Source organism: Ciconia boyciana, chromosome 4 (assembly GCF_034638445.1).
Source record: "Ciconia boyciana chromosome 4, ASM3463844v1, whole genome shotgun sequence".
NCBI classification, from domain to species: domain Eukaryota; kingdom Metazoa; phylum Chordata; class Aves; order Ciconiiformes; family Ciconiidae; genus Ciconia; species Ciconia boyciana.
This window is the reverse complement of record NC_132937.1, coordinates 31,079,132-31,105,033: the sequence shown is the minus strand read 5'-3', so window position 1 is coordinate 31,105,033 and position 25,902 is coordinate 31,079,132. Positions and strand designations below refer to the sequence as shown.

The 25,902-nt window shown below is 38.9% G+C and overlaps 1 protein-coding gene across 2 annotated transcripts in view; it reads right to left on the bottom strand.

The window, feature by feature from the left end:
• GHR (growth hormone receptor) overlaps positions 1-25,902 on the bottom strand; it is a 137,094-nt gene that overhangs the window by 6,899 nt on the left and 104,293 nt on the right. For both annotated transcript variants that reach the window (XM_072859876.1, XM_072859875.1), the window contains exons 3-6: positions 10,319-10,448; positions 7,700-7,860; positions 6,476-6,654; positions 1,304-1,475 (exon numbers count right to left, since the gene is read on the bottom strand). In XM_072859876.1, coding sequence (XP_072715977.1) covers positions 1,304-1,475; positions 6,476-6,654; positions 7,700-7,860; positions 10,319-10,448 — 642 coding nt within the window. The remainder of the gene's footprint in view (positions 1-1,303; positions 1,476-6,475; positions 6,655-7,699; positions 7,861-10,318; positions 10,449-25,902) is intronic.

Sequence of the window (25,902 nt, the reverse complement as noted above, 5' to 3'; positions counted from 1 at the left end):
TCCCTATTTATGGAGAACCAGTAACTCCTTGTCATGTCAGTGAGACCTGTGAATGTCCAGCTGCTTCAAAAAGTTAGAATATTACATTTGAATTTAAATACTTAACTTTCAACATGGAAAATTTCAATTTCAATTCTGTGTTCCTAAGGGTAAAATACAAAACAAGTAAGAATAAATTTTGCCAGACCATCTTATGGTTTCTCAATTTTCCTTTGTGAATTTCCAACTTATGTCCCGATTCAGCAATGCAGTACATGGTGGAGAACTGATCCATCAAATCAGATCAGTGCTGCTGTGTGAGATGTATAGATATGGATCAACTTGCAGAATTTGGGTTGTAGTGACTGAAGAAAACTGTGCTCGTATGATGGCCTTAGATTTTCATAGTATTTTAATTTTGTTCATATAAAACCTTGACAACTTAATTCAGTTCATATGAAAACCTTGACAAAATAATGCTACGTGGACAGAACATTAGCTGTTCATATAAATTAGGAATGAAAACTAGTAATACAAAGAGTTAAAAAGGCCAATCTAGCAAGATTTTGAAAGATAAGAGTTATGGGTGGTTTTATTTAACACCTCCACTAATACTCTGGAAAATTAAGTGAAGCAGCTTGTTAAAATAGCTTGCTGAAGAGCTCATATTTTGAAGAGTTAATTTAGTAGCTCAGACCTGAGAATGCTTTAGGAAAAGGCACTGTCTCATTCTTTTAATAGAAAAAATGTGGTGCTCAATGGCTGTTTCTTCTTCTGTCTTTAATAGCACTTTAAAAACAAGTACAAGACAGAAGCAAGAATCAGAAAAATGCTGTTCTTGATAGTATTGGGCAGATCAGAAAAGCACATCATTCTGGTAACAAACTTAGCTAGCAGTATAACACTTTAATAGAAGTGACAATTCTCTTCACTACTGGAGTGCTCATTTTCGACGATGAAGTATGAGATTTAACTATATTTTAGGCTCTATAAGATGTGCAACAGCAGTTATTATTTCTGATTCTTAAAGCTATCTGTATTTTTGCTCTCTGATGAGCTGGGAAAGTCTTGCTGAGTTTACTTCTGAACTTGTATATGGAATTTGTACACTCACCAAATGATTTTCAAATACACACCAAATACACACTATATTTTCAAATACACACCAAATACACACTCACCAAATGATTTTCATGTAGTAGGCTGAATTATCAATCCATTCAAGCATACAACGTCAACGGTAAGGAGAAAAAAAACCCTAACACTGAAAAGACAAAAAGACAGCCTGGTTATAAAAACACTTTGCTGCACTTCGCTTATTTACCTTCAGCACAATGAACAAATTCAACACCTGTTTGAGAGAAAGATACATAAAGGATTTCACTGAACTCCCCAAATTTTTCGGAAGTACGTTGTCTTGATCGGACTCGTATCTCATAATCTCTTCCCATCTTCAGAGAGTACAGTGGAACCATTGTTGAGAGCCTGGGTTCTAACTGTAAAGACAGAAGGACTGTGATTTATTTGTTTGAGTTGTACTGGCAATTTTACACTGCTTCTTGATTTCAGAAATAAACATTTGAAGGTCTTTTTACTACTTGGAACTGTAAGGATACCATGAGAAGAGTTCAGAGAAAATTCACACCATTTACTTTCGACTTACTAGCCATCAGGCTTTGTTGTGATTCAGGGGACCAAAAGTGGAGAATCCAAGCTCTCTGTAAATACAGTCAGTGAAGAAAGGCAGCTGCCCCCAGTTATGTGCCATAAGTAGGTGGTGTGAACATCTCCCACTGATCTTATCAAGTTGTAAATCCTTTTTACTGTTATAACACATTACTGACTTCACAATGCCAAAAACCTTGTTAAAATATCATGGGAGTCTTAAAACTAGTGCAATCTCCACTACAGAATTAATTTTAAGAAGAAAAATGATTTAAAGGCCTTCTAACCTGTATTGCATCTTACAAATGTATTTATTTGGGGAAGACTGCATAGCTCCCAAAATCTTCAACTATATATAAAATGTAATAATGGAGACTCTGGGAGAGCTGGCATCAGATTGTCCTTCTTGAGACTTCTATATTAAGTATTAACTGCAACATACTTAGATACTGCCGCATATCAAACTATGTAGGATGTCACATTAGAGGTCTTAATATGTGAAATCTCTCTTTTCTTCTGTTCCTCCTCTAAGAATATGTATTTTTCTATTCTATTCTATTTTAGCTCCAACAGCCCAACACAAGTATAGAAAAATAAGGAAAATGCAAAAAATAGAAATGCACGTGGCAGATGTTACATTCTACTTTTACTTCAGAATCAAGTATGATACTGGCAAAACTCATCATGGGCTAAGAATTAAAACACCTGGAAAACAACAGCCATTGGGCATTTGAAGGAAGCATCAATAATACAATCCTATAATCACTGTAGCTGCGTAGTCTAAACTTGAGACACATTCTGTTGGTAGCTACGATCTGTGGAGCTCTCATGATCCCTGGTGGCTCCAGGCTCAAGTGTTCTGAGAACCAACCAGTCAGATTTTGGAGGAGGCAGTAATGACGGACAAACTGCTTTTCTCTGCTAGTGGCTGAACACAAGATCGTGGAGAACCACTGCTCTACACCACAAAGGTTTTTAACATGTGAAGACTATCCAGTTGGAAAGTGTTGGGATGGGAATACAATCTATACTAGTCCAGTTTACTTATTTTGTGCTGTGAAGCCACCAAGAAATAGTACACTAAAGTTTTACAGGTAGGGGGTTTTTTGGTTGTTTTTGTTTGTTGTTGTTGTTTTTTCTTTTTTCTGAGACAATTAGTGGAGATTCTTAGGGATGCTGGACCACACAAAATTTTATGTACCCCCAAATAATGGTGGCACTTGGAAAAGGCAGTATGCAGGCCAAAATAGAGCCCTGAAAAATATGAAGCAAAATTACTGTAGCTGTGTACCTGAAACTGCAAGAGTTGCTAAAGAACAGATAATTGATTAATGGGCAGGATGTCTCTAGTCCATCAATGAACTAACAAAACTTTATGTAAGACACCTGGATGGAGCAAGATGTATAGACTGGGGAAGGTATAGCATGAACTGAATAGATGAATACCATTTGTGATATGAATTAAATCAATTAAAAGGCATATGATCGAGACATGATTAAAGATAACTAATAAAAATACATGACAGCATATAGCAAACTCATTTAAAGTATGTAAAGGGGAGCTTGGAACCAGACTGCTGGGTTGCTGGACTTACTGCAGGCTGTTCAGTTAGTGACACAGAGTGATGCTTGTGATTGCCATACTAAAGAAACGTGTGACAAACCTGCTGTCACGCTGAGCTGTGTGATTGCACTGCCTGCATGAGTCTGGCCCTCTAAGAGGGGGTTAACACAGACTGCGGAGCAACTGTTTGTCACTAGTCAGCTGGAGCCTCTGGGACACTGAGAGTGCTCTCTGGGACAGGGGCACCAGAGGCAGAGGCTGGTCCAGGCACGACAGGCAACACAGCAACCAGGGCAATGGCTTTCACCAGCTTTAATAGAAAGATGGTGAAAATTGGGAGATGGGCAGTACCGGGGAAAGGTTCAGAGGTATCCTGGGGAAGGCATAGCACAGGGTTGGGCACCCATACAACACAGTATACCACATGGAGATATTAGGCTGTATATCTAATGCAGCGTAGGGAGATGAGTTTTGCTCCCCCAAACTAGTAAGCCCTGTATCTCAGCCACAGTGCTGTATGGACACAACGATGGTGTTCAGCTCTGGAGTTAGTACTCCATGCTTCCTTGCCCTAAGTGCACTTCACTGCAGTGTGAAATGGACCTTTTCCAGCAGAAATTCAACAAGATAATGAGAGCCAGCAGAGTCCTCCCTGGTCCAGCCCTCTTCACTGAGGACTGAGCTGTGATCACCAATTTCATCCCATATTAGGTGGATCTGGGCCTGGGTTGTTTGGTTTTTGTTTTTGTTTTTGTTTTTGTTTTAAATAAGTCAAAAGATCAGGCCAATCTAAAATATGATAAATAACTAAAGGGAAATTAGACTTTTAAGATTCCCTATCACACATACATTTTTAGGCACTTCATAGTTAGACACTTCACTACGAAGTCATCATTCTTCACTATTGCTCAGGTGATGTGTGTTTTCACACCTTGTTTGAAAAACACAGCAGCCTCACAAGGTCTGTGTAGCTATTGCTAGTCATGACTAGTAAACTTACACATAAAAGGGGACAGAATTTTAGTCTAGTGAATGTAATGGGCAACACTTCAAGATAAGAGGGTAGAACTTTAAAAAGATACCCAGCAAGGAGCTAATAACAATGATGAAATTTCTTCAAACTGAGCCAGATTAAATTTGGCTCTGTCTCATGAACAGCCACTATATGAGGGTGGGGATTTTATTGTTTTTAGGAAGTTTCTCAGAAAATAATTTTCATCCTCTTATCACTATGACTTATTGTTATAACACTTTACTAATTAATATTTTAGTCCTCTTTCAATTTATAAATTATCTGTTTTCAATAAGTAAATGGATTGAAAAAAATGAATGATATACATGAAAAATCAAACAGGTTCATCCCAAAATCTCTAAAAAAATTACAAACAATTACAAAAAATTACAAGTCTCAGTAAGGGGGAAACTTAGTACAATTTAAGTACTATAAATTCATTTTTGTATCAATTATATGTACAAAGCATTATGGTATATTTAAGCAGTCAAAGATTATCCTTTGTGTAAAAAACTAGTAATAACAGTATAACTAGACATTTATCTCTTCACTGCTTCAACACTCATTACAGAAGATATTCGTAGCAAAGAATGCAAAGAGTAAAATCGTTGCTCCAATGCTGTTATTCAGAGTTTTGCTATTGTCTTAGGCCAGACCAAGATTTTGTTCAGAAATCTCTCTTTTGTGCTCTGATAGTGTCTCAGGGAATTATGCCATGTTTGTGCTTTTAAGCTGAAAGGCACAAAACCATACAATAAATACATCTGCAGTACAACATAATCTATAGTACTATTTTTCTTGAGGCAAGTATAGTATTCAGCAATTCCTTATCTGTTTTCTGAAAGAAGAAACACTGATCTTCAAACCTTTGCTCTCCTGAGAAGAACTATTGTCAAGGCATGCTGGACTTATTGATGGTACTGAAGCAAGAACAAAGCTTTATTAGGGTATTTATACGATTGATACCTAAAGGCTTATAAAAAAATAAAAAATGTGCATTTTTAAAGAGGTATCCGTATTGCCACCTGATTTTGTAAATCCCATAAATACTCTGCAGATTTTCAAGTTCTTAAGGAGTATTGATTTACTGCCTAAACTTAACTCATTTCATAGGCTTTAAAATATAAAGGCTGTACAGTAAGTATAGCTTAAACCAGTATAGAGAGAAATTCAGACAAGTATTAGGAAAAAGTTATAGACATTATAAGCCTGTTTAGCTGTAGACTTACTAATAAGGGGTAGGATAAACAGAAAATGTGAACACTGAGAAGGATCAGAGGTGAGGAGGGGTCCAAGGTCTTTCACAGATGAAGGCAAGCAAACTAGTTTGATTATGTTTCAATTGGTAAATTTGCCTTTTGTAGATTAAGACAAATTCGTAACTGTATTATCTACTTTCCTTCTGACAGTTAACTCAGTTCATATTAATAAGAAAGCAAAGGAAGGGTTCTGCTCTGAAATGACGTTCTTATTGCATTGAACTGGTATTCAAGAAGAGTTCTCCGTATGCGAATATGCCGCGACACACTGGCACTTAGCCTATGCATTCAGATAAGCTGGGTACAATTTATTTCCCGTAAAAGGAAAACTAACTACATGACAAGTTAAGTGATTTTCAAAAAGAAAACTTAAAAGATTTGGGGTATATATATTTTATATTTTCATGGACTATCCATATAGTCACAAATTTCTCATCGCTGGCTGGTATGAAATCTGTATGTCTTATCTATGTTGCATTACTTTTGTTTGCTTATTGTACCCAGTTTTAAATTATAAGTCAAAGCTTTTCTTTCTTTTTTTAAATCTATTGAAATGATATTTATAAATATTAGAACTTTACAGGTACCCTGAAAAATCTGGACTGACACAGTGATATTTTCTAACCATAATATTCCTGTTCCAACTACTAAAAATACCATGCACTGTTTCAAATAGCTGAGGTTTAGGAAAACAATAGAGAAATATTTTATCCTTGAAAAAACTTTGATATATCTGACTATTGCTATACTTCCTAATCTAACAACACAGGGATTTCAGGGTCTCATTATTATCCTGTGTGCCAACTATCTTGACCCATAAAGTTACAATGTTTGCTAGAAAACTTCAGAAGAATATGGGTATATTGTTTAAGACTTAAGGTATCATCTAGTTAGCAATTACAAACTTGTTGCTTTTCATAACAGTACAAAAGCGTTAGGGACAGAACAAGCCTGCGCTGTACTATTACTATTGTATAATAAATATTTGCTTCATACCTCCTTCCATTTTGTCTCATTAACTTCTTTGTACTGCAATTCATACTCCAGAGTAATCCATCCCTTCTGAACATCTGCTGTTGGTGGTGGATCCCATCTTACTTGGATATCCCCATGGATCCCAGTCTGACTAGTATTTAGCAGAGTCCAGTTAAGGTGGACAGGGGGATCAGGTAGTACTGTTTAAACAGAGTATTTGGAATAAAACAGCCAGTTTTCAATGTGAAATGACCATTCTTACTACACACTGTTAAATGATTTCAGGACTAAAAAAGCATATTAACCACACATTTGCTGATTAAAATCTAAACCTATGAATCAATGACAAAGTCACTACAAGTTTGGTAACAAGAAGGCACCCTGCCATTGGCGGTAGACATGCTCTGCATAAATCTTACCTGAGCGACTAATAAAGAAGACTAAGAATGTATTACCTATTACACTACATTTCCCAACAGCAGCTTACAAAACACTGAGACATAAAAAATTCTCCATCCAAATTTAAATTTAGAGTTTTCACTAGAAATAAAAACAATAATTGCAGTAACACAGAGAGATAAATTAAATATTTAGTAACTAATAGAGAAGTACATTGAAAAACTATGGTATCTGAAAAATTAATCTAATTTTGCGCAGCCAAAGAAAAGACAGCAGTGGGTATTCTAGTCACTTGCAGGAATAAATTAATTGCATATACATACACCACCGCTTTGAACAAGCAGTAACATCTGCAAAGTCCCAGACAGTCACAACTCATATTGCAATAAATATAAATTCTAGCTCAGAAACACTAAACATCCTGATTCTGTAGATTAGTGTTGACTCAGGAACAAAAAACTGCTTCGTTCCAGAACTTTGCAGAATCAAGATTTTAATGCCATCCTTGCTCACACTGAACAAGGGGATGTAGCATCCATTAGAAAGGACTCAGAGTGACAGCAAAGGCACTCATCTGCAGACATTTGAGAGACCACTGGTATTCAGAAGAGAAACCACATATTTGCTTTTATTCTTTTAGCTTTCTTCCAATCTGGGCAATATTTTCTGGTGTGGATCACATTATGTATGTTACAAAACCAAATTCCTTCCTATATATCGTATTTTTTAGAAACTAACCTTTCTGAGAGGAAGAATTTAAATACAGTATGAATAATACAAAAGCTTATAGAATCACACCTATTGTGGTATAAAAATATAGAGGTAAAATGCATAATGGAAGCATACCTATTTCATCAACGCTGAAACATTTTTCATCAAATACTTCATCTTTAATGGCAAGCTTAACACAATATGGTATCCAAATAGAGGTGTAGGACGTGTTGAAATAACAGCTATTTTCTCCTGCAGTGATATAATCAGGGCATTCTTTCCAGTCTTCATCATTCCTAGAATGACAACAAAAATATAATATACATGAGAGAGAGATTTATAGATCTTACAAAGTACAAATTATAGATGTTACAAGACATGTTGTTGTTAAGTCATAACTTCTATGAAAGTGAGAAATACATGTCAATATTTATTGTGACTTTGAAGCCAAACCACTATCCAAGCAATCTGCATAAATGTGTTTAGGTTCTCATGTACTGGTAGTGGCATTTCTGTGCTTTGGGTGCTGCTTCCAAAAGAACAGTCAGAGAGCACACCTTGCTATGCTGGTAGATGCTAATGACTACCAGCAAGCACAAACTTAGGTAAATTTGATATGCATTTAAGCAACTGCTGTTCAGGCAAAGTTAAATTGCAGTAAGATGCCCATCTACATAATGAGGTCTGAAACAGTGAAAGCCAGACCTTATGGCAGATCAGTACTGCACCACCTGCAAAGCCAAGGACAGGGGAGAGCATTGCCCTGGGGAGCTGAATTGGGATGTAGGCACTGGAGCACTGATCACTCACACGGGAAAGTGCCCAAGGGTGGATGCTGCAGGAGACCTGGCACAAACCAACCCAGGACTGCAGGATGTGAATGAAGGGAAGAGAAATACAGCGGTATGAGTGAGGAAAGGCTAAATTCCTTGGGATACAGAACTTCTAAAACACAGGCTTGGAACTACTAGCAAGAAACCTCTTATGTTTTTCCATTCTGTCTTTGTTAAAAAATTCATAAATGTTCTTTGTAAATAAAAGAATTGCAGCAGGAAATATCACATTCATTTCATCTCTTAAAGACAAACCAGCAGCGTTAAAAAGGGTAGCATGAACTCTCAGACTGAGAAACACTGCTACTTGTGTAGGGTCATTTTCATTTGGCCAAGCTGAAACTCCTCAGCAGGTTCAAAACCAAAAGTCTTCAGTTAAAGCAAAATGGGAATGACTAAATTGTTAGAAATAAGTCTACAGGAAAAGTGACAGACATTTATTCACTGTTTCTGAAGTAACTTTAGAAAAACAAATCTCATAGCTAACAGATCTGCTGTTGCTGCTCTTTATCTCGATACTATCTCTCAGCCTAAATATAGACAGAACAGGGATCTTTTAAAAAATTACAGTCTTGGTTTGTTAAAAATATACCGTAAATGCCTTTTCTTACTAAGAGCTATTGAAGCTGTACAGAAGATTAAGCTAAATCAATTATGCCAAGTGCAGCCTTCAATACTGGAGTGGGTGCTTAAGAAGTAAAAAGGCAGATGCTACATAAATTGGGTAAGAAGCATTTCTGCCACTAAGCACAGGTCTTGTGCTTAGGTGATGAGACCAGACACTTTTCTAAAGGAAATGCTGTAGCTCTGCCAGAGTCAGGTCTTGATAAAGGTGTATGCGGTTAGACACTATGGTTTGTGTTAAGCAGGAGACTGGGTTAGATGACAGAGTTCACTCAGTCCTGAGCCTTAAATGTTGCTTGCACAGAAATATTTTTAATGTGGATGTTCAATTCACATATTTTATTTCAGTATACTAATTTCTAGGACAAAGATGAAATATATGATCTGTTCAACATATGTGGTACTGCTTTATGGTAGAGTTTCATTTTTAAAGTTTGTACCCTCATGGTACATGCCACCGACAACTGTCAGCTAAACATTTACACTTAAATAGTGGTTTGAACTTGGATCCCTGTATTTCTGGGAGGTCTCAGAAGAGTACATAAGAAAGCTAGCCTCTTCATTAGGCTTAAGTTTGCCAAGCAAATGTATTGTCACTAGTAGAAAGTGTCTGTAGATCAAAAGGTAGAAAGCCAGTACATTAGATGGGACAGAAACTCAGATCCTCCTATTCCTGTGAACAAAAGGCCTGTTTTCCTTAATAGCCATTACTGGTAATGTCTATGTCCTCTTTCAGGCTTAATCATTGTAACAACCTGAGAATTACAAAAGTTTAAGTGGAATGTGAATCAGAATTGAACAGGGCTCAATGAAACATAATCCCCAGTCTCAGAGCAGCCTTTTCACCTGGACCTGCACATTCAGACTTTAATCTAGCAGCTGACCAATGGGAGCTTTATAAAACTTCAATAAAAATTTGAAAGGGGCTTGCATCCAAACTCCACATCTCTGCATCACAGCTGCAAGTTAGGTTGATAAGGAATAAACTGAAGTTCCCTATTAAAAACTCCTTTCCCAAGCCACACAGTGTTCAGTTTTGGATTCTGCAACCTGAACCTAAATTTAGTAAGAATGTGTTCTTAATTATCTGCCAAGTAACGCTTGTCACTGCAAATTGCTTATAATTAACAACAAATGTTAACATTGAAAAATATGCACTTAAAACACCGTTTTATGCCCTTAAAAACAGTATGGCTCATATCATAGCAAAAAATTAACAGCAATGAGCTAAAAGGCATAGCAAAATATATGACTTCTCTCTCTTTTCCTCTTTCTTTTGTTCTTTCCACATTATTACCTTTTCATGTACAATAGCTGTATTGTTCCTGGAGCAGTGAGGTTATAAAAATTTCCATCAGTCCAATAACATGAAAATGTCTCCAGTTCAGGTGATCTGCACTTGCTGATTTGTGGCCACTGCAAAAGGTCTGTCAGGAAAAATGGCATGAGACAGAAGGAGACACATTAAACAAATCCATAAGCCAGACTAACATGCTGTTAAAATGAAACACAGCATTTTTAATGAAATTTGAAAGATGGGTCAAGATCTCTTTTGTGCAGTGTAGAAGTGTTAGTATCACAGCCTGACACACAGTGTGAGGATCTGCCAACCCTATAGCTGTAGTTGAACAGAACAGAATGGACTCTTTCAGTTGGAAGGGACCTACAACAATCATCTAGTCCAACTGCCTGACCAATTCAGGGCTGACCAAAAGTTAAAGCATGTTATTGAGGGCATTGTCCAAATAACTCTTAAACACTGACAGGCTTGGGGCATCGACCACCTCTCTAGGAAGCCTGTTCCAGTGTTTGACCACCCTCTCAGTAAAGAAATACTTCCTAATGTCCAGTCTAAACTGGACTGCCCTGTCCAGTTTCCAAAGCTCTCCTGGCACAGCTTTGAATCATTCCCATGTGTTCTATCACTGGATCCCAGGGAGAAGAGCTCAGCACCTCCCTCTCCACTTCCCCTCCTCAGGAAGCTGTAGAGAGCAATGAGGTCGCCCCTCAGCCTCCTTTTCTCCAAACCAGACAAGCCCAGAGTCCTCAGCCGCTCCTCATAGGACATTACTTCCAGTCCTTCCACCAGCTTTGTTGCCTTCCTCTGCATGCATTCAAGGACCTTCACATCCTTCTTAAATTGTGGGGCCCCAAACTGCACACAGTATTCAAGGTGAGGCTGCACCAATGCTGAATACAGTGGGATAATCCCCTCTTTTGACCGGCTGGTTATGCTGTGTTTGATTAGTTCAGTACAGATACATCTGGATTAGCGCTGCGCTTGCTTTAAAGAAAGTGAGGTACTGCAGAGCTTGGTATTAGACTAACCACAGCTTAGTATTTACCCAGCTGAGCAGTTTTGCAATGTGTATACTCATTAGAGTAGCTACCTTGAACTGAGTTCAGGTTTGTGTATGACATTGTGTAGATATAACCTTGCTCTGAGAGAGATAAGGACAGCTCTGAGCATGTGCCTGTCCTGCCACATGCCACTTCTATATTCATAATTTCTGTTCTTTGTCAAAACTGAAATGATGTAAGGCCATGAAATGACTGCTACAATTAGTCAGCCTCATCAACCCTTGTGAGAAAAATAAAACCAAAAGTTGTGGGTATGATTCACTGCTTTCAAAGTAAGTACTTAACTTTTTCCTGATTTTTAAGAGTCTAATGCCATGTTTCCTATTTGGCCTGGAAAGCTTTCCAGAGGGAGATCGCATGCACATGGAAGTGTCTACCTCTCTTCACTACTAACTGTGAAATACAATAATTTATTTAAGAAAATTTCTCCATAAGGCACTCAAAATGTAGATACTAGTCAGGTGTTTATGATCGATGAAATGATCCCTGGCCAGGGAATGACACGATGCTACTGGACTCCGCATGCGAAGGTCTTTGCAAGTATTTTTGCAGTATCACGACTGTGAATATCAGACTTGCAGACTAGATACAAGGAAGAAATTTTTTACGATGAGGATGGTGAAACACCAGAACAGGTTGCCCAGAGAGGTGGTAGATGCCCCATCCCTGGAAACATTCAAGGTCAGGTTGACGGGGCTCTGAGCAACCCGATCTACTTGAAGATGTCCCTGCTCATTGCAGGGAGGTTGGACTAGATGACCTTTAAAGGTCCCTTCCAACCCAAACCATTCTATGATTCTATGATAATAATTGATACAAAATATTTACATTCCAAGTCAGAAAACGTATTAAGATACAGACATCCACACACGCCAGATGCTTCCTCCTACACATGAGGATTTTGTAGCCTTCCTGCATGTCGACTCCTTTATTTACAGCTCAGACAGACACAGCCACTCAATGTGAGAGCAATTTGTATTTCTTGGGCTTAATGGTTCAAATTGAGTGCTTTATATTATACTTTGCCAAACATCCACATCAGGCAGTAACTAATACATGAATATTATGAATTTCTGTTTTGCTCATCCTGTATTATTGCCTCATTTCACACTTTGAACATTGAACAAGGCCTGAACATATGTACGTAAATAAGAGATTTCATAAGTTGGGTGGCTAACACCACCCTGCCCCTCCCCCAAAAAGCATTTAGAATTCCTCTTGCTAACCTAAAATAACTGATGTTTCATTGGAAAGATTTAAACAGAAAGTTTTTTTTCTCTTTCTTAGCCAGCATGTTCAATTTCACTGAACTTTAAATGAATTTCGTTTTAAAATTGAAACAAATTTTGAAAGGAAGTGTGGCAGCAAATGGAAAAAAATCACACTGTTCTTTTTCAGAAAATATTGAAACAAAACATTTTGACTATTGCACCTGGTTTTGTTTGGTATGGTATTCAATGTTTGACAGCTTTGGCCTAAATCCCCAAATACTTTTGATTGACCTTGATTTGAGCTTTTACACATTTTTACATCATTCATCAAACAATTTTCATGTGGTAGAAATCTTTGTTAAAAACAGCACATGATCATGAAATTGCAACTGTCATAACATAGATCAAAATAAAACAGAATAAAATATTCAAGAACAGTATTATATTTACAACTTTTAAAATGTATGAATGTTCCAGCTTTCAAACTTCTATTTAATTGAAAATCAAATAATTAAGAAAATAACAAAGAAAAAAAAAAAAGAAGTTTTGTGCCTTTACTTCAAAGACATGAGCAAAATTGCCTCAATTGCATAATACCTATAATCAACAAGACATAAGTCTCTCCCTTCTTCTATAAACAGTGTGCAAGAAAGTACATGTTATGGCTTTTCCTGTTTCTATCCTCAGCTACATGCATCAAGAACAAATATAGCTATTTTTACTGAAACAGGTTAAGAATTTGAGAAAATGATATACTGGAAAACTCTTCTAAGTTAGAATATTTCTGTTGATGCCTGCACCATATTTATAACTAGAACATACAATCTTTAAAGCTCATGCAGACCATGTCCTCATCTCCAGGGGTAAATAAAGTCACACAGTCACTTCTTAACATGATGAAATGAATTTAATAGAATCAAACTTATGTTTTGAGAGGTCCAGCAGGATCTTAGCTATAGGCTCTACAATGTCTTAATAATTAATTCTGTTGAATTCACCAGCTTTATATACAAGCTAAATTAAGGACTATAATACGTACAAACTGTTCTAGGAAAATGGATTATAACACAGCCAGAAGTGGCATCGGTTACAATGGAGAGGATTACCAATGCACACAGAATAAAGATTAAGACTTGGTCTCTTACACCCTAACTTCAGAGGAACGTATCCCTAAGGTCCCACTTTCTTTTCTACTTCCTCATGACAGGACTCTTATTTCTTTGTCTCACAGATGTTCCTTCAATAGGCACAAGAATTTTTGAGCAGGAAGCAGATTTGTCTGGGATTCATATACTCTTGGTTTACCAGTTTTATATATATTTATATATATTTTTATATATATATATATATATATATATATAAATAAAATGACCAGTTCCATTTGTAAGAAAAATTATCTTCTGATTGACTGTTTCCAGTTTCTGTGTCAAGCTTCCAGCCTTCAAAAGCGCAGGCCTTTGTGACTGACTGGAGGAAACTTTGTCATATTGACTTGTATAAGGCTTGGCACTCTTGGGGTAGATCTCCTGAATTCCTTGTTTCCCACACAAGTCAATTATCAGCGTTGTACAGGACCCTGTGTGAGCTCCATCTCCTGAGTGAACTGTACCAGAATGTGATAAATGAACACAATAGCTCAGCTGAATACATTTAGGCATAAAGGCAGCAGGGTACTGAAAGTAAAGGCTGTCAAACTGAGGTTTTAAATAGCCTAGAAAAGCAAAACAAAACATGGATACACACTTGCTCTTTTCCTACCTGATCCAATAAGTTCTGGTCAAATTGTTATGAATAAAACCACTCGCTTCATTCAAGACAATGGCTTGGGCTTGGCCAAATACGCAGATTCAACAGTAGAAAACACGGAAAAAACTGGTAAATCTGTGGCTTCCACTGTGACTACTAAGAAAGGTTGGTAGAAAAGTTCCTAGTCCTGCCCCTGCTTTTAGCTGAAGGTAAATGATCAGCTGCCACAACTGTGCTGCAAAAGAGTAAAATCTCTTCACATTCTGCTCTCGTTATGTTATGACCACAGATTAGCCATGGTCTGAACTCTGGCTCAGCCAGAAGAAACTGCGCCAAAAGAGTAGCTGAAACAATTGTGCGGTTTACAGAAATAATCAGGAATGCAGATGTGCCACCTCTTCAGCTTACGTTTGCTTGTGGGTCACCAGCCTGCAGTTTTCCATTTAGCGTAGTTTCAATGCTATATATTCTTTAATCCTTAAGAAGAGAATTTGGTACTGTAACTGCAGCTTACTGGAAGTTATATAAAGATGGACTTTAAAACAAAAAAAATCCTAAAATCTAGAGGTGTCAGAAGGCTAAATCCTCTGGAGATTAAGTTCCCTTGTTTTCTTTGCCTAAAAGTCCCTGTAATAAAATTTAACTTTAAAGGGAGCTGGCCTTGAGTGTGGAAGAGTAAGGAACTGAAGATTATAACTGGGGTGTAACAAAACAGGTTATCCTCACCTCAGGGAAAGTCCTACTGCCACCAGAGCTCCAGTAGTTCTGCAGGAACCATGGTGGAGCAGTACACAAGTTGTCTCTTACTACTATGGGACTTAGGTAGGTGAAATAAGGATATGAATGATCCAAAAAAATCAAGCTAACTAAAGAGATAATGAAAAAAGAGGATATCTTTTTGCTGAACAAAAGGAAGTATTTCTGGTTGTGGTAATTTTAGAAGGTTTATGTAGAATTATCAGTTAGCAGAACTTACGATACCTATCAAACCTACAGCAAACTTAAACTTACAGAATAACAACATGATCCAATATGCAAATCAATGACAGAAGAAACCTTATGCAACAGTGTATATCTTCATATAATCCACTCTCAAAGCATACACAATGTGTCATTGCTACAGCATAATAGAGAAAGATGGAAATGTAAACAGGAGAATTAACTGCATATAAAATTGGAAACAGTTATGAAGACCTGGAGTGTTATTCACTGTAGCTCAAATTTGTACATTGAAAGTGAATGCTCTGTCAATTAGGTTCTGCTCCTGAATCCACCAAGCTCAACAAACGTTGGGCAATTTACTTTAATAAAGGCAGGTTGATTTCTCTGGTACCAGGAAATTCTGATTCGTTCAAATTGCACAGCAAAATGAACAACATTTGCTGTCAGTGGATGATATTTTAAATAGGTACAGTCTAGTACTAACAAATTGTCAGACATCACATATACAGAGAGTGGGATGCAGTAAGTGGAGACAACAACCAGGTCACTCCCTCATCAGGCTGCTTGCTAGTCTGATTCAGCTTCTGCTCTAGGTACAACCTGCCCATGAAGGGCCAACAGTAAAGTTCTAGAACAACTTTTTGGGGAAAAGAAGAGAATTTCTTTCACAGCTGTAATAAGTAAGATCCTTTTGCATAGAGTACTCAGCAGAAACAAAGTGAAGTTTAATAACTCTAAGATGCTGTATCGCAGTGAAAACTGAAGGGAAATGCTACATAAGAAAATATTTTGCCCGTGGCAAAGTCTAAATATTGTTGACAAATATTTGTTGATAAATACAGGTGTTTTGCTGAGGAACATGAAAGAAGAATATGTTTTCACCTCTGCACTGAAGACTAATTTGGTGACTGCTACTTTGAGCAATAATACGTAGGCATCCCCGCCATAACAGATGGGGGGTGTGCACAGTGTTTTGGGGAATGCCAGAAGGATTTTTTAGCAAGTTTGCAACATAATAAATGAACAAAAAATTAAAAACCAATCCTAGAGCTTGGTAACATTGAATGAAGAGGCAACGGCTCTTCTCTTTCATGTTGTTCTCTTTCAGAACAAACTTCTTTTTTTGTCAAGTGAGATGGACATAATTAAAGAATAAAAGCCTTGCAGAAGCAGAGCTTTTCCACAGCATCAAAATCCAATAGCTGTGCTGGTTTCCCACACTCTCAGTGCTACTGAGAGTCCACAGAACAGAAATTGACATGGGTCACTGTCCATAAGGGTACACACAAAAATTAAGTAAATAAAGCTCAGGACTGGGGGAAAAACAATCATGCAGCATTATTCAGTACTATTGCCCATGAGACAGTACAGGGATGAGTGAGGATGTGGACATGTGCCATGTTCCATGGTTTTTGGCATGTGCTTTCCAAATCATGCCCTCCTATGTGCAGTGGTGGAATGACATGATTTCTGTTACAGGCAAGCCGTAGCAACTGGCCAGCCTACATATATAAAGGGAAGCAGAGCCGGAGGTCATGGTATTTGTAAATGAAAGGCATTTAATGTAACAAACCCATTTCCAATTATCTCTTAATTGCTTATATAGTTGTAACTCAAATTGAAATTCCATTTTCAAGAAAGTATGTATAAAAATAATAATGAATAATGCTTTTATCTGTTGTGGTCATTGCTGTACATGTCCAGTATTGACTAACATTAAGTGGTAGGGCATATGAGGAAATATGGAAGCACAAATGAGGTCCCACAGGGAAAGAGTATGTGCAATAAGCAAACATCACAAAAGGTCTTCCATGTCCTTCTCTGAGCAAGCAACTTCTACTGTACTGACAACAACCTCCAACATCCTTCTTTCTCTTGCACATGTACTAGTGATTTCCAGTCTGAAGCCCAGTTCAAAGTTAATAGCTTTCTAAAAGCAAACCCACTGCTCACCATAATGCAGCACAATAAAGATACCATGCAGTGGTGAGAGGATGTCCTAGCTGAGACACAGCCCACCGAAGCTGCCAGCTTCCCACCAGAGATGGGTGCTCAGAACCAGGACCGGTATTTTTCCAGAAAGACAAGCTGAAGTATAATCTGGCATCCCCAAACTGGGCTCCAAGCTGACACTCATCTCCCCAAACTCTAAGAGGAAAATACTTGGAGGGTCTGGGGAGTAAGACTGTTAGGTGTGAACCCAGGTTAAGAACTGCAACTTTACAATTACCTTCATGGAAAAGTCACGCTAGGGCACATCTTGATGGTCCTGGCTAAATCTGAAAATGTACCTCCCTTGTTTTAACATTAGCTCCTTTCTTCTACAGAATGAGCTGTGCAGAGGGGGCACTTTGACAGCACTGGAGTGAGTACTTGCACAGGCTAGCTGTGCTTTGGTCTGGCCGGGGAACAAGGGGGGTCCAAGCCGCGAGCACTAGAGCCAGGCAGAGGCGGCCGGGGGCGAGCGGAGCCTGGGGCCGGGCAGGGAGCTGCATTGCTGCGTCAGGTGGCAGCAAATGGCTGCACGGCAGCATTAGGAAAGCAAACAACAGCAGTGCCAACGTGAGAACAATATGGAGAGTGTTTTTACAAAGGAAAAGTTACAGCATAGCTAACATCTGCAGTGGGAGTGGACAAAGGGAGCAAAAGCAAGATGAAGAAGGACAAAGATACAGGAGGAAAAAAGGATGAGAAAAGAAGATTACATGTTTTGAAAGAAAAGCACAAGAGGGCATGTAAGTATGTATGAGAGCAAGCGAGAAAAGGGTCTCAAAGGACTTGAGGTAAAGGCAGAAGAAACATAATATTGACAAACTGTAAATGAAACATGGGAGCTGATGCAAACCTGCCACCACACTGTCACTGTGTTTAAATAGTGGAGATGACAATTTCTTGGTCCAGCACATACATACCCCAATAGTGTAGAGAAGAAATTGCATGTATCTGGGATCACCCAAAAGAGGTACTGAGGTAAGAAACTGGAGGAGAAAGCAGGTGTCTGAAAGGACAGTGTGAAAAGAAACAAGCAAGCGATGATGCCGTGCACCTCTGTTTAAGGACACCTGCAGAATAATGACAGCGCAACAGAAAGACTGAAGTCTTCCTCACAAATCTAACAAGGTTTCAGTCATTAGGTCCACTCTAATCAGTGCTCCATAAAAGCAGGGCCATGAATTTGCCAGGTTTCATTAGACAGACGTAGCTGTGTATTGTCAATTACCAATGACACTGTCCCAAACTTTGTATTTCATCATTGAAACAGTGCTGGTTATGCACAAATGCATCCTGATATTTCTTGTTATTTATTCCCCCTCCACACCCTCGTTACATTTGAATGAAGTAACTCACAGAGATACTGGCCTTGTTCTTGACTTGTAGTCCTTTTAATTCACACTGCTTTTCGGAGACCAGAGTCAAGCTTGTACTTCCCATTGTTGAACCTTCAAGCTACTTCTGGCTTCTTCAGATTTTAACCATTCTTCAGAATAATAACTGCCTGATTTGTGTGCAATAACACTTGCACACATGACAGAAATCCTACCTCGTACTCTACAGAGATTTTAATGGAGTACAAATCATCAATCTCCATTTGAAATTTGAAGTAGTAAGTAGAATTTGGTGTGGTTTTTAGTCAAGTGAAGTAAGTGAAGGAAAAATGCCAGTTCTATCCACAGAACAACTATCTGAATGTCTTTGAAGGAAGCTCCCAAAAGTCGGCAGCAATCTTGTTCTTCAGTCCAGAGGGAAGTTCCCTGTTACAGTCACCAGGCATCAATATAAAAACTAAGGAGACAAACAACGTCCCGAGGCTGTTACTAGGATGATCATTTGTTACCTTCCACACCTGCAGTGAAACTCCAAGGGACATTACTGCCCTGTCATTTAGAGATTCCTCTGAGAAGTCCTGCTACAAGATCCACCCAACACAACAAGGGCACGTGCACTGAACAAAAGTTGAGCCCTCAAACCAATCCAAGGAGTTACGTCCCATACTCTGATCAGTGACAGTGATGACTGAAAATTATATGTGGCTTTGAATACCTGAAGACTGAAAGTCATGCTGATTCTTCACAATTCTTCATTATGAGAACCACCCAATTTCACCTTTACAGAGACTGTGAAGTATACAGGGGCTTATGCAGTATTTTCACTCTTTTTGCATATCTGGACCGTAATATCTTTTCTTGGGTCCCAAAGAAGACTGAATTATTTGAGTATTTTAGAACATTCTGGCATACAGTATTTCTCCTGTGCTTTTTAGAGTGTCTGTTTTATTACTGTAGCCAGGATCTTTACTTGTTCAGTAATTCAGAGCTTTATTATTGCAAAGAATGAATTGTTATTATTGCAATTATGAGTTACCAGCTTCAAAGAAGATCCAGCGAAAATGTAAAATCAAACTAGAGAAGAATAAAAGCATTGTTTTCTGCTCTATTTATCCTCAAACTTAGCAAGAACCTGTGTCTTTGCAGTTTTGTAGTGTTCTTGTAAGAGCCGTGTTCTGATGCACCTTATGTAATGACTCACCACGTATGGCCAGAGGTCACACAGAGTTGATCTGAGGAAGGGGCTGACGACCACCCAACAGACCCCTCACGACCACCCCCCACACTGGCGCCTGTGCAGAAGATTGAGAACTTTCTAGAACAAGAACCATATAAGGCCTCAAGGGGTGTAACCGGCAGCGGGGACTAGAGTACAAAAGACACACCTCCAAAAGACACACCTCCAAGGAGCCAGGTGCGCGCCCATCACTGGCGGATTGCCACGCCCGCCATCGTCACCAGGGGATCCAAGGGTGGTGATATCTCTCTTTATCTCTCTCTCTTTCCTTTTACTCCCTTTCCTTTCCTTCTTATAAATGTTCCAATCAGGGCCCCTGCTGCCAACCTTTTTGTGCTTTCCCAGTTTTCCAAGTTGATGCGTTCCTTGTTCAAGTTGTTTCCACCACAAATAAAGCATCTAATTGATCGTTTGGTGTCGTTTCACCTTAATTTAGTCCGAGGGAACTTGCAAATCTGAGTCACTCCCAAGTGGGATGGAGAGGGACCTGGCAGGCAAATGCTGACTCTGCCGTGTGGCTACCCTTGTCGTCCTCACAACCCTTAGACATAAACTGTTGACCAAGTCTGGGACTACGGCTGGACCCAGCCACACTCTCTGAGAAGGAGTTTAGAAAGCAAGGGGGTCCTTTCTAAACCTCGTGACTCAACGGGAGGGCCACCTCTTCTCCCTTAGCCACATGCCAGACTCAAGTCCTTAACGTGACATATTTGGTGTCACGATTTTACTTCCCCCTCCCCCCCTGGCGGGACGTGACAATTGTCAGAAATGAAGCCAATATTGTGATATATCATGTAAAAATCCTGCTAATTTACAAACTAGTTTTCTTCGAAAAAACCAACCAACCAGAGTACCAAGCGGTTCTCAAGGCCATGACTCATGTGACTCTTGCACATGAAAGGAAATGTATGTGACACATTTAAAGTTACAAACAGGGAGTATCTGATGTTCTTCCAAAAATGGGAAAGTTGCTGAGCTGGATACATCTTAACTTACTCTGAAATTCAGGATGATGTAAATACCAAAAGAGAGAGAAATCATGCCAATAATATTAGACTGACGGAATTAAGTTAGCATTGGAAAAACACCCCCTCCAGAAGTACTGGTGATTCAGCGCTAGGATGAACAAAACACTAGAGAACATGAAAACTGGGAGCACTCATGACTCAGAAGGGAGTTGAGCTTAACAGAATAATACATATTTTCCTTCAGCTTTTATTTCTGTGATCTGGCTATGAGCCTAAAAGAATCTTCTGATCATCTGTATGGTGCTGAGTGGCCTGAAGTAAGCCTCCAGACTCATCCTTATTTTGCTATTGCAGAGGAGATTTGGACAAAACAATCATATTCAAAAGCACAGTGGACAGATTTATAAAGGAAATATCTTTTTTTTTCTGACAGACTGCCAAAAGTGATTTAAGTTTTATGTATCCTTTGCTGAACTTGACTTTCTCTAACACCCGCTCCCTCTTTGTGAGAACCCAGTGTTGTCAGTCCTGGGCTTCAGAGCTTAGTTAGGGAAGAATCACAGACAGAGGTGGTGGGGGCTTTTCTTCTCCGTACTTGAAATATAGGCTCCAGAGATATATTTGAAGTTGATCATTATTAAAAAATGGGCCTTTCTTACTTGGCTTGTTTCCCATCTTCCCTCAATGTCTTTTCATAAACTAGTCTTATCAAATAACCATAGAAGTTCAGAGGGAAACCCTGATTTTTTCCATTTCAAAACACAGACATTTCCTGACTGGACAAAACAAAGAGCAAACATTCAAGTTAACTAAAGACCAACCTAGGTCTCTTGAATTGCTGTCATATTAGTCTTCAGCATGCCTAAGAAGACTCTGCTTCTGACAAAAGCATGGACTTTAAGGATACTATGCCAAGGAGGGGCTCATTCCCTGACATTTGTGCAGAAGCAATGCAGTTTTCATGGTTTATTTAGATTAAGAAAAGATTAATAGGCACTAAGGGTACACCTAGTGGTCTATAGTACACCTAGTACTATACTACACCTAGTACACCTAGCACTAAGGGTCAATAAGGGTACACCTAATGATTCTTTAAAACAATCAAAGAAACATAGGTCAGTCAAAAAATGCTCTTACGTACCATCTATAATAGTACTTCCTTCTCCTGTAGGAGCTTTCCAATATGCACTTAAAATCAGCAGGTTCTGGACATTCAACATATAATACATTAAAAGCTTTGTACATGCCCTCATTCAAGCTATCATTCAAACAATCACCCATAATCTCCCTAAATTTATTGTGATACATGCATTTCTCTGCTTTTTGCAGTGGGAAAACAGAGGAAGAAGAGAGGTTCATTATGTGAACCCCAACTGAGCTTAGAAAGTGGAAAGGAAGAACAGTTGCCAAACCCAAAATGATTACTCAGAAAATCCTGGCACCAACAACTTGCTTTAATGTGTCAGACACTGCATTGCCAGTCAGTTAGGAAACTCCATTTACATTCAGGTTTCTAAACACAGGTATTAATCACTGATGTATGTGCTATAGATTGACACTAGGTATTATTACGAGATACACCTTTCCTGCTCTGGAAACCCCGTAGCTTTGGAGAGCCTGAAGGCAGGTACTGCAGAACTCATGTCCCACAGCGGTCGTGCACCATCTCGCTTCTGGGCCAGGTTTCCTTGTTCTCTTCATTTTTGTCTCAGTATCCCTCTGCTATTCTGTAAGTGTCAACAAACGCATCATTTAAGCCAGCAGTCGTTCTGTTGATTTTGCTCCAATGCCTTAGTAAGAGAAAACTGAGCTTACAACAGCCCACAGATCTCTTGCGTGCATTTAGCCAGATTTCTATACCTTGACTACTGTCTCGGCAATGGTGATACCATCTACGCCCCTGCACAGCAAGAGAAAGAGTTTGCTACTCAGACAGGTCTCAAGAATAAAGTTATAATTACACTATTTCCTCAGCAACAACTGCAAGCTGCAATTATACAAAATTACCAAAACTACATTTTTGGCACACTGAGGCACACGGGATTGATTCCTTCATCCCCTCTGCAGGTGAGCAGAAAAACATGATGAGTGCAAGAGGGTTAGTCTTGTCTTTAAAACAATAAATAGAAATAGCTATGAGGAAAATTCATGTGAGAACATCCATGAATGATGATATTAAGTTTTGTTTCAGGAAATTGTTCTGCTTCGGTGAAAAATTCCTCTCTAATTGGTGCTAGTTTTACTATTGTATGTATGAATCAACATCAGCTGGTAAAATGGATTTACACAAGTGTAAGAGAAAGACAAAACTGAGATCCAGTTTAGTTTTGGGTAGAAAGTTATTCAACAATTTCCTACTACATTTAATGTTGGCAGCCTTGTTTCACATCCCATGTGGGTTACCAATTTTGCTCAGAATATTTAAATTTCTCTAAGAAATTGCCTCAGAATGTGTCTTTAAGGAAGTCTCATAGATGTTATCATGATGCCACAGCCACAGGTCTTTTGCATTCGTCCTGGTAGGTCCAAATGCAGATGTTATCTTCTTTTTCAAAAGGAAGACTTTGATAGCAATATTTTCCAAATTTTTAAAGAGTAGAATTTTAATAATCTACAATAAGCATATGTTCGTTCTTATGATACCATTTCTGAAGGATCTTTGAATTTTCCTACATTTTTGAAATCCAGGTTTTCACCATCATGCTAAGTGTGGAGTTTCCCATGGTACAAACTGTTAGATCCTAATCCCTATGGACACATATCAACTGTAAATTTTTCTATTGCTCACAGAAGTCCAAGACACTCTCAGCAGTAATATATAGAAACTGTGAGATTTTGCTAGTTGTGATTTTTTTTAACAAAATATGCTGTCTTACTGGTCTCTTAAATTTGAAATGTTATGGATAGTATTTTTCTTAGTCATGTAAATTAAGAAATGTCTAAGGATATATTGATATAATTTAAACATATAATTTATATAACATATATCATATAATATATATAAAATTGACATTGATATATCTGAAGAGAGAAAAACATTTATGATAACTAATCTAGCATATCTCCCATATGTTTCTTGATTTCAACTCTAATTGGGTTCAGAAAGTCTTCTTAATTCTTCCCATTCTTTTGCCATACAGACAGCTGCTTTTGTTACAGCAACAAGAGTGACCAAGAGCGAAATGTCACCCTTTTACTTAGATCCAATTCTTGATTATACACTAAATCATACTGTCTCAGGTTATTTAAGCAAATGCTGAATCCTGATGGCCCTGCAGGGCCAGTGCAAGTTTGGAAAGGTGAGATAAATTATACATTATGGCCCATGTTTCAACAGAATTTGTCACAGACGGTTGCAGAATCTTTACCTTGAGATTTATAGTGCTGAAGCCCTCATCTAACCTTTAAATATCACTGTATTTTCAGTCACTTCAGATGTTACATTGAGCTACAAGCAGCCCGGAATAAGTAGGCGGAAAAAGGCAGAGGAAAAAAAGGCACGCAGAAAGAAGACGAAAAACCAAAGCCATGAACTATAAATCCTAATGACACCTACACTTGGAAGCTGCTTCTTTTTAAATGCATGCTATAGAAAGCAACTGGTAAACAGATATTTAAAACAAACCTAAATTTTGTGACTCTGTATCCCGAGCTGTGACCCAAATTTGTGACTCTGTATCCCGGGCTGTATTTGCAATGAGAGGTCTTTTGCCTGACTGGGGGTCGGAGCTGCCCATCCCCGCACGGAGGGGTGTTTGATTTCCCGCGTAGGCGGGGAGTCGCCCCGTCCCCCACTTTGGATGGCCAGCCGCCGCAGCTCTGCCCCCCGACACCCCGCCGCAGCCCTGCGCAGTGGTTGCTGCCGTCTCACACCACACAGAGCAGCGGAGCGGGGCGAGGGGACGCGTCCAAGCCAGTGAGGAATGGCTGCTCGGTGCCAAGCGGGTCTCAAGGGGAGGAGATTCAAAGCCATTTCCAAGTCTGGAGAGCGAGAGACAGCCTCACACAAACTCGGTGGTGCAAGGGAGGCCACTACTGCCCGCTGCCTTACTTGGTGAAACGAACACTAGGCTGAGTGCTTGACGGATCGTCAGAGAGGCCAGCGGCTATAGCAGGAGACTGGCTAAGTAATTCTACATAAGAAGATAAGAAGGTAAGATTTCAGCAACATATACCTGCCTATGAACAGAAAGCCCATGCACAAATACACACATGTGGTTATTCAACTGAAATATGTTACACCAATTATTCTGTATTACAGCCACGTGTAATATTTATTTTGGTTTTCAAAAAAGTCAGAAAGTAAAATCTGCACAAATTGGTGTTTACCTTAAGAACCAGCCTAGGCTCATGCACAAGCTGTGAGTAACAGACAAAAAACCCCTAATCTGAAACAAACATTAGTTCTTTCAAAAGATTCAATCTTTGCTATTACGGGTAGCTACAAAATTACTTTTTAATGAAAACAGATAAAAAGAAAAAGCAAAATTTTTCTGTGGAAGCTTGACATTCAAGGAACAACAGAAAGGCAAAAGCTAAGGCAAAAGATTAGAAGATCTCAAAAAGCTCACAACAGAGGAAAAAGACTAGATGGTAAAAGCAAACAGTCTGTAGAGCATGTTGCAACATTTCAGACTGACTTGCACTTACTGGCATGTCTAAGAAGTGAACTCATCAATAAAAGCCCATAATGTTTGCTCTTCATCATTGATTTTGAGGCCAGAATGATCCTGAACAGTCAGACAGATTTACATCAACTATTAATGCTGAGCCTTGCAGACTGTGAAAAACATGGCTTTGTCTCCTAAAACACTGCAGTAAGGACTTTACCAGAAGAACACCACTATTTCCACTAAAAAGCCTTTCCCAGCAGACGTTCATTAGCGCTGAATGCTGGTCACAGTGCTGGACTACCCTCAGGGAAGCTGAGCTCAGTACTTCAAGCTTGGATGCTTATTTGCATCTCTAGAGACAAATTCTTCTTCAGCTTGCAATCCTGCTGGCTTTAGCGAGGCAAGTGTTACATGGTTTGCCCCATGGCCTGCAAAGCTGAGTTGGAATTCTCTGAGCAAGGCCCCTCCTGCGACTTC